Here is a 10,346-nt window from a genome sequence, read left to right on the forward strand (position 1 = left end):
AAACAATTGCTCATATTTTATTTAGGTAATGAATTAATACATCTGTGGAGAAAGCCTAACATTCTTGTCCTGTTTATAATTGATTTATCAAGATCTACTCAGTGCAACATGCAAATAACCATATACCCTTCATGAACCAATAATGTTCTTCAGTCTGGCATAGTTTTTTAAACAGAGAAGTTAAGCTGTAAGAAGTTGAATTTTCTTATTCAATTATCCCAACTCCATGGACCAGGGAAGACCTATCAAGCAAAATCTCCTGCAATTTGATGACACCTATTCAAAGGATTCAGGGGGAATAGATATTATAACCAATGGAACTGAAGAGCAATAGTATGCAAAAAGTAAAGTCTAGGACTATTAAATTATCCGAAGTTAAGTACAGATATGCTTCCAAAAAGTAGTGATAACATCTTAAAGTTTTTCATTTCATGCATATGGAAAACATAAACTGCAAATAGTTAAACTCAGTGATACATCATGTTGTTTATTTTCCAGAAGTCTAAATTTCAGTTGTTTGTATCTACAAGCAGGACTTTTCGGACCTCAGGGACCACTAAATTCATAATTTTAAATCCCACAGACCACTAATATTGATTTTTAAAAAGATAAATAGTATTTAGTGAAATATAAAAAATGCAAATAATTTTTATGTGGCCCACCAAAATTTTCTCACAGACCACCAGTGATCCACAGACCACTGGTTGTTGATCACTATTTTAGTCCACCCCTCAAGCAGGAGATCCTATTCAAACCATCTGGAATTTTTTTTTTAAACCACTGCCAATGTCTCTCTCCAAAGTCAGGATAAGAAGCTGCTAGGACCCCAAAATCAAAACACCCAACATTATTAAAGTTTACTTTTCAAAGAATGAACTCAAAGGATATGAAGTTCCTTTCTCTTCTAAGTTCGACTTACTTTAGATCAGTCACTCCTGCCTTGTTTTTAACATTAAATCCTTTAGAAGTGTATAAAAGAGACAGTGCACGTATAAATTCATATAACTGTAACTTTATATTAGAGCTACACTCTAAGAAAACTCAGATTTCTTGGGATTATCGGGTTCAATTTAACTAAAGCTCGATTTCATATGTGTTTGGACCAAGTCCCACTAATGTTATAACGCGGCTGACGCGGATACAAATGCAAGCAGCCGGTCAGGTGCATCTCAAGGATTACGTGTGGACAGGCAGGCAGAGAAGAGGGAAGAAGGGAGAGGAAAACACGATGCGATTTGGGATGGGAAGAAGAAACTTACGGCGCTGCCCCGAGCCTGACACAATCACCGCGAGCAGGCGACTCATTCCCAGGACCGGGCCGGGATGCCGCTGGCATTTGTGCAGCGAGACGAGCCCGACCGTTAGGAAAGCCAGGAGTGAGATCCACATAATGCAGTTTTGTTCTCCTCGGAGGTCGTGCATGGTCCCGGCGCAGAAGCTCGTCACGGAGTCGCTAACCCTGTAGAGACCGCGGCGGAGGCGGCAAGGGGATGAACTACCAGTCCCACCGAGACGCAGGTAGTAAGCAGCGGAGCCGGAAGGGGAGCGCGGCCGCATGTTAGGGAGAACAGGGCCATCCCTCGGCCGAAACCACAGGACGAAGGCGGCAGAAGCGGCGCCCTGCTTCTCCAGAGAAACTCTCCATCCGCCTCGGCGCCCCGTTTAACTTTCTTGGATTTGGATGCTGTTGCTGCTGCTGCTGCTGCCACCGCCGCCTGCAAAGCAACTGTTGACAAAAGCCTTTTGTCCGCCTGCCCTCCGCCTGTTCAGGCAACCAAATCCAAGTTCGCAGCAGAGGAATTAGAAAGAAGAAAGGAAGGTGAAGAACGAAAGCCTATCTGTGCCAAGGGCTCTCTTCTCTGATCTCCGGAGTGTTGGGGAAACTGTCGAGGAATGGCGCGGGTGTTTGGGCATCGAAAGGCTCGCTTGATGCCGGTGGGACTCTCGGCCGGCTGCTCTGTTCCCTTCCCTTCCCGCAGGTTAGAGCAAAATCGAAGAGACGTGAGGGAGGGAAGACAGGGAGTGGGTGGAGAGCGGGGCGTGGACGTGTCTCCAGCCGCTCTTTGTTTTGTAGCAGCGGCTCAGGCTCTTGCCCCTGCCTCTATTGTTCCATTCTGGGCTGCAAAGCCGCGAGCCGCTCTCTCCGCCCTCCTCTCCGTTGCCGCTTGACAATCAACCCACGCTCTGCTTTCCGAGAGCCGCCTAAAGCCCAGATTAGACTTCTCCGTCATTGCCCGTCAGCGAATGTGTGCGTCTGCCGTTCGGAGACGGTTGCATAGTTGTTTCGTGAATACGTCTGTGAACGTTAAACGTTCCGGCTAGGGGGTGTTCAAACAGACAAGAAGTTGGATCAACCAATCAGCACCTCAGCAAAACGCACACTTGGGATTTGGGTGATGTTCTTGTTGGCCATCTGCAGTCATCTACAGCCAATGTACAACTCCTTTGCACTGTAGGTATGTAGCAATGCCATGCAACTGCATGTAGGCATTGCTTAATACCTGTGCTGAGAAGGGCTTCATGGGTAAGTATAGGTGGCAGATAGCTGCAGGTGAGCCAACGCAAAGGCCTCCCAAATCCCAACTGCGCTTTGTAGAAGTACACATCCTGTGTAGATGGGTTCACCCGACTTCCTGCTGTGTTATGCTGCTTGAGGATCCCCAAAGAGTTAACATTCTCACATATATAATTGCAACAGCTACACAACCATCTCTAAATGACAGACACATACGTTACCAGATGTGCTGTGACAAATAAATCTAATCCAGGCTTAAACCAAGTTAAAGCCACTTGTGTCCAGCATGTTCATTTCATCAAGAAGAATCACTTGTCACACTAGAAAAGTGAAAAGAAAAGTTGCAGTGTTTGAACCGTGGAACCTCCACTCCCACATTCTGAATAGTAATACAACAGCGGGTAGAAATGTGGAAAGCCCAGTTGATGAAACCACATCTATTTAACTCCTCTCTGTTTGGTGGCTTTCCCAAGACAACTCTGCACCGAAACTAGGATTCCAGCCAGTTCATAAGGAAAAAGAAACCAAACTTAACCTAACATGAAAAGCTTTTTCTATAATAGAATTGTAGTTGAACACCATATTGTTATTTTTTATTGTGTAATTTCAAGCAGAATCTTGACAAGAGGTTGCAAAGCATATTGTTATTTTTTTATTGTGTAATTTCAAGCAGAATCTTGACAAGAGGTTGCAAAGCTGAAACCTCTTGGGTGGTAATGTGAAGGATCATATTTGTTTCTGCTTGTCAGTTCTGATCTCTGGTGTTAAAGTTTATTAACTATAATTAGTGGTAGGCAAGCCAACATGGCAGGAAAACCATCATCCATGATTTTATGAGTAGGAAGTATGAAAATTGCACTCTGTAGTTTATTTGAAGTAATTGCTTCATGTTGCCTTAGGGTAAACCAGGCATGTATATTCTTACATCAGTCAGAAATTAGGTTTTGCTGCATTTATAAACAATGCTGTAAAAATTCCCACTAAGTACCGAATAGTGGGATTCACTTCCACTATTTTAACCTGGATTTAACTCAATGTATTTTGGATTAATTATATTGTATAAGTGAGTCAGCTTTAAAAGTGTAACTAAATGTAGCTCCAATTCATTCCTATGTTCCAATTTCACAAGCCAGTTTTTAACCATGGTTTCAACTCAGCAGCCTAATTCTAGAATATATTTAAGCGATAAATGGTGTTCGAACAGGTTGTGGGCTGTCCACAATGTGTCCGCAAGTGGCTGGTAAGGCTTGTAAGGCCTATAAATAATGATTAGCCAAGTACAGTAACATGGAATACACTTTGTTAAATGAAACAAACCATTTTACATCTTAGCACAATATATGAATGCAGCCAGGATATTTTCTATAAGTTGTTCTAGAACATCTACAGCCCAGTATTTACTTTGGTTCAATGACTGACTCATTCCTAATAATTCTACTCCATGAATAGGTCAGGTGTCACATATGGAGGGATAGGTGGATGGATGGATGGATATATAGATGATACACAAACAGACAAACAGAGAGAGACATACACACACACACACACACACACACACACACACAATACAATACAATACAATACAATATAATACAATACAATAACAGAGTTGGAAGGGACTTTGGAGGTCTTCTAGTCCAACCCCCTGCCTAGGCAGGAAACCCTATACCGTTTCAGACAAATGGCTATCCAACATCTTCTTAAAGACTTCCAGTGTTGGGGCATTCACAACCTCTGGAGGCAAGCTGTTCCACTGATTAATTGTTCTAACTGTCAGGAAATTTCTCCTCAGTTCTATGTTGCTTCTCTCCTTGATTAGTTTCCACTCATTGCTTCTTGTTCTACCCTCGGATGCCCTGGAGAATAGTTTGACTCCCTCTTCTTTGTGGCAACCCCTGACATATGGAACACTGCTATCATGTCTCCCGTAGTCCTTCTTTCTATTAAACTAGACATATCCAGTTCCTGCAACCGTTCTTCATATGTTTTAGTCTCCAGTCCCCTAATCATCTTTGTTGCTCTTCTCTGCACTCTTTCTAGAGTCTCCACATCTTTTCTACATCATGGCGACCAGAACTGAATGCAGTATTCCAAGTGTGGCCTTACCAAGGCATTATAAAGTGGTATTAACACTTCACGTGATCTTGATTCTATCCGTCTGTTTATGTAACCTAGAACTGTGTTGGCTTTTTTGGCAGCTGCTGCACACTGCTGGCTCATATTTAAATGGTTGTCCATTAGGATTCCAAGATCCCTCTCACAGTTACTACTATTGAGCAAGGTACAACCTATTCTGTACCTGTGCATTTTATTTTTCTTGCCTAAATGTAGACCCTTACTCTTTTCACCATTGAATTTCATTTTATTAGATAGTGCCCAATGTTCAAGTTTGTCAAGATCCTTCTGTATCTTAAGCCTATCTTCAACACGGTTATTCCTGCCAGTTTGGTGTCATCTGCAAATTTGATGAATTCCCCATTTATTTCCTCATCCAAATCATTGATGAGGATGTTGAAGAGTACTGGACCTAAAACAGAGCCTTGGGATACTCCACTGCATACTTCCCTCCATGGAGATGCAGTTCTACTGAGGACTATACATTGAGTGTGGTTCGTCAGCCAGTTATGAATCCATCTGGTGGTGATGCTGTCTAACCCACATTCTTCTACTTTATCTAGTAATAGGTTATGGTCTACCTTGTCAAATGCCTTACTGAAGTCCAAGTAAACTATATCGATGGCATTCCTCTGGTCCACTAATTTTGTCACTTTGTCGAAGAAGACAATAAGATTAGTCTGGCATGATCTGTTTTTGACAAACCCATGTTGGCTTTTGGCTATTACTTTGTTTACTTCTAGGTGTTCGTTAATTCGTTGCTTGATTATCTTTTCCAGAATCTTTCCTGGTATTGAGGTCAGGCTGATAGGTCTGTAGTTTCCTGGATGTATCTTTTTCCCTTTTTTGAAGATGGGAACCACATCAGCTCTTTTTCAGTCTGTATGTATGCATGTATGTATGTATGCATGTATGCATGTATGTATGTATGTGTGTTACAACCCCTGGTATGCCCAAATATGGGAGGGAACTCACTACTCCCCCTTTCTGGCTATCAGCTCACAACAGGAGACCATCCAGGCAGAAAACCATATTTTTAATGTTGCCTTTTTATATTTGTTATTATAAAAAGGCAACATTAAAAATATGGTTTTCTGCCTAGATGGTCTCCTGTAGTGAGCTGATAGCCAGAAAGGGGGAGTAGTGAGTTCCTTACCATATTTGGGCATACCAGGGGTTGTAACACAAATACATACCTATTTCCCTGGCTCAGATGATAAGGAGGAGAGCCTGTGGCTTAGTGGCTAATACTTCTGCCTAATATGTAATACAGTCCAGGTTCGAATCCCAGTAAGGGTATGGCTACCTGATGAGAGCTAAATAGCTTGAAATAGATCTATACTAGTCTCCCTTTATTTATTTATCAGCACAAATACAACATATATACTTTATTATTTTTGTAGTTTGCAAGTTGGCTTTCATGCCTAAAGCAAGATTAGAATCTAGCCTGCTGCCTTAGCAGTAAACTGCCCCCCCTCCCGAATATACTTTTGATATCCAAATGTGTACCTACACATACAGACCCTCTTTGCATCTCCCAGTAAGGCTTAAAGCGAAGATTCTAAAACTAATATTTCTGAAACTTCCCCTTCCCCTTTTGAAGAAGTGTCCAAAAAATCCTAATCCGTGCAGGTAGCCCTCGATTTATGACCACAATTGAGCCCCAAACTTCTGTTGCTAAGTAAGGCTAAGAGTTGTTAAATGAATTCCCTACCATTTTTTAACCTTTCTTGCCACAGTTCTTAAGTGAATCAAAGCAGTTGTTAAATGAATCTGGCTTCCCCATTGACTCTGCTTGTCCGAAGGTCATCACATGACTCCGGGAACATTGCAACCATCATAAATATGAGTCCATTACAAAACAATTTTGATCACATTACCATGAGGATGCTGAAACAGTTGTGTGAAAGATGTTCATAAATCATTTTTTTCAGTGCTGTTGTAACACTGAATGGTCATTAATGAAGTGTTGTAAATCAAAGACTACCCATATGCATCATCACATAAGGTTTGCCCCCCTTATTCTTGCTTTCATCCTTTCAGGGGCAAATAAGATTTCGGTGCAAATCCCTAGTTGCCCAAAAATTTTCTGCCTCTTGTTTAGATCAAAATTAAGTCTCAGCTATACTGATTCTCTCCAGACCATGAGAAATCTCTGCTTGAATGAAATTTATAATTGTGGAATGCCTTCAAGACTATATCCCATTCAAATGTATCACACAGCTTAATATGTAACATGATATGAAAACAATTAGTACTGTTATTCAGTTTATTAAAGCCCATAATTATCCGGTCCTGATTTATATCCGGAAGCCATTATAATCTAGATCATATTACTTGTCCAGCCCAATACTGTTTACTTCGATTGCAGTTATTTTCTCCCAACCCCTTAAATCTAGCTGATTAGTGCATACAGCTTAACTGGGATTATCTACATGGGTTTAGCATTGAGCTATAATGGTTCTTCCCATAATTCAAAGCGTTACCAACTCTGTTCCAAATTGGGCTGTAATTGACAGCTCGTGCAAAGTTTTCATGGTTGTAACATTAAGACCGCAGAATAATTAACTTGGACTGAAAGACTCCATAAACATTGGAAGACTACACACACACACACACACACACATTCAGAGAAATACACAAATACTAGCAGAGAGAAATAGATATAGACATTATTGCTAGATACTTCCAATGTGAAAAAAGAGAGAATACAAAATAAAGGGCCATGTGTTTTTCTTCCCACTATTAGGAGTAATAAATATGATTCATTCTGTCTTTTCTCATACTAATTCTTCTAACAATTATTAACCGTGGATGTCTTCTTTCATATCCCTCTGTAAAGCTGAACATAATGCTTTTTCTCCATTTCCTGTAAATCATTTAAAATAATAGTTTAATATGTCTTAATGGGCTACCCTGGATTAAGGATACAAATGCAGAAAAACGCATGGATGGTTTTCCACATTACAAATTTACAATTCTCACTTGATGAGAATAGTGCTTGATGAGCAAACAGCAATGAACAAAGGTTTCTTTTAATAGATGAATGAATGGAAAGTACCTTTTTACAAACCAAGGAAACTCCCTCCCTTTCCCCCAGGTATTTACTCCAATAAGTGTTGGCTGAACTCGCATACATGTAACAATAAGGCAGATTTTGTAAAACTGGATTACTAAATAGGTCATAATAGATGGCTCACTTATAATGCTAAGCTAAAAACAAACCAATTATAGCTTGTGACAGCCACTAATCTCTCAGTTTACATACTATTCTACATTTTGGGTCTAGGATGGTTTTTGGCATCTTGTAGTATTTTCTCTCTAGTCACACATAGTATCCAATCCATGTTATCTAAATTATACATACATTCTTGTCGTGCAACAAACTATAAGGCTTACTACAAACCAAAATTAAGCACTGTGGCTTATGCTGTTTGAACAAAGAATAACAGAATAATAGAATTGGAAGGGATTTTGGAGGTCTTCTACTACAATCCCCTGCTCAAATAGAAGATCCTATACAGCGAACCTATGGCACATGTGCCAGAGGTGGCACGCAGAGCCTCTCTGTGAGCATGTGCACCATTCCCAGTGTTCTTCCAGGTTCCGTTGCACTCATGCACACCAACCAGCTGGTCCAGCGCACATGAACCCTGGCTATCTTCTGGATTCTGGCATGCACATTGTTAGGGATGTAACCCTAGGCTTGGCTTGGCAATGTATATAAGCCATGATTCTAACAAATGTATCTGTTACTTTAAATGATTCACAGATGTAATTGTTACCTCAAGCAGCTATAAGAGGCAGCCAGAATCACTGTTAGCTCTCTGTTTTGTTAGATGCTGGTCGGTGTATTTTGAGGTATTGTGGTTTGCTATTGTTTAGCTATACTTTGTATGTTAGACTGTGTTGTGTATTAAACTCTCCTGCCATAGACTTGCCTTGCTAACTTCTCCTGCCATAGACTTACATTGGTCGCCTGATTGGCCAAGACGCAGCAGCCAGCCGGCGGGAGAATCCAGCCACCTGATTGGTCTATTGTCTGACAGCTCGACTATAAAAGAGCTGTCAGCTATCATTTGCTTGCTGTTTGCCTATCTGAGATTTGCCGTACTTCTGAGCTGTTTGTCACTGTTAATAAAGGTTGTGTTAGTTGGAAGTGACATAAAAGATGATTGAATATATTGATGATTTAATGTAAAACCAAAAGCTGCCAATGTTTATTCAAATTTTGATGTTTTCTTTTTCTTTTATGTAAAAGTTGTGAGATTTGGGGGGATTTCTACCTTCCGCATGATGTAGCTGTCAAAATTTTCTATACCTATTTACCCTTTTCCTTAAAACATTTGTAAAAACCAATAAAAATTTTTTTCAAAAAAATAAAAAATAAAGGTTGTGTTAGCTTCAACCTGCCTTGCCTCAGTCCCTGTCTGCCTCGTTCTCCCTACAGAACACTGGCGACGAAGGTGGGATCAGGTCTGAGGTAAAGGACAAAGGCGAAGTCATTGTCAGAGCTGTCTCAAGTCACGAAGCGACGAGATGTCTCTCATTGCTGAATTTTGTTTTCCCTCTCTGATACTTCAAACACACCGTCCTTTTCAGGATGGCTACCTAACTGGCATTCTCGGCATTCAGCCTGGCCACCGAAATGTGGGACGCTTACCTCGAAAGGTTTGAGTGCTTCCTAGAGGCAAACAACTTCACGGGTTTGTCTAGCGGCCGTAAAATAGGCTATTTCCTCAGTGCCTGTGGCCACGAGATGTTTGGCACAGCCAGGGCCTTAGCAGCCCCTCAGTCAGTGCACTCCATGCCTTGGGATATGCTATTGGAGAAGCTGAAGAACCACTATTCTCCAAATCCCTCACACATGGCGAGGCGCTATGCTTTCCAAAGAGAGTCCAGAGAGAGGACGAATCTGTGTCGGATTACATGGCGTCTCTCAGAACGGCAGCTCTTCACTGCAATTTTCCTGTTCTGGACGATGCCCTACTCGAACAGCTGGTCTGTGGTATCAGAGACCTCAGACTTCAGCGTCGTTTGCTGGCGCGAAAAGAGCTGACACTTCAGACAGCCATGGATGAAGCCATGGCGTACAAAATGTCTGACAAATCTACTCCAGAGATTCAAAGATTTCTGCCACTGGCCACCCATGCCAGCAGGGGCCATGCTGTCCACTATGACGAGGTCGAAGCAGATGATCTCTCAGACATTGAAAAGGACATTAGCCACCTCAACCTCACAACCCGAAAAAGCCGGTCACAGAGAGACTTTTTGCCTCAGTCAGATTGCCTCAGCTGTGGTGGGAACCATGCAAGGGCGAATTGCAGGTTCAAAGCCACCACCTGTCAACGTTGTGACAGGAAGGGACATTTGGCTAAGCTGTGCAGGACGGCCATGCCAGCTACTCTCCGGACTCCTGAACCTGCCTTGCCAAAGCAAGCCACAAGGCAAGCGCCTACATGCCGCCGGGACTGTTTTGCTATTGCCGATTGCCAGCAGCTATCTGAATGGGCTGTCAGTCACACATCGCTCTCAAAGCTGACTCCAAAAATTTTTCTGACTGTCAAAATCAAAGGGAAGCCCTGTAAAATGGAGGTGGACCCAGGGTCTTCAAAATCCCTTGTCTCGTGGCCACTATTAAGCAGATACTGTCCAGCCTTACTAAGGCTACCCTGAGGCAATGCCAAATTCGCCTCAGAGACTATCAAGGGCAGCA

The 10,346-nt window shown here is 42.0% G+C and overlaps 1 protein-coding gene across 1 annotated transcript in view; it reads right to left on the reverse strand.

Moving 5' to 3' along the window:
• The window catches only part of ITGB8 (integrin subunit beta 8), a 50,023-nt gene extending 47,863 nt beyond the window's left edge, over window positions 1-2,160 (reverse strand). Inside the window, exon 1 of the mRNA XM_081932320.1 lies at window positions 1,260-2,160. Within this exon, the coding sequence (XP_081788446.1) occupies window positions 1,260-1,557 (298 nt within the window). The 5' untranslated portion in view covers window positions 1,558-2,160. The remainder of the gene's footprint in view (window positions 1-1,259) is intronic.
• Between the last annotated feature and the right edge of the window lie 8,186 nt (window positions 2,161-10,346).

Source organism: Natrix helvetica (assembly GCF_964273705.1).
Source record: "Natrix helvetica genome assembly, chromosome: Z".
In the NCBI taxonomy this organism is placed as follows: Eukaryota; Metazoa; Chordata; class Lepidosauria; order Squamata; family Natricidae; genus Natrix; species Natrix helvetica.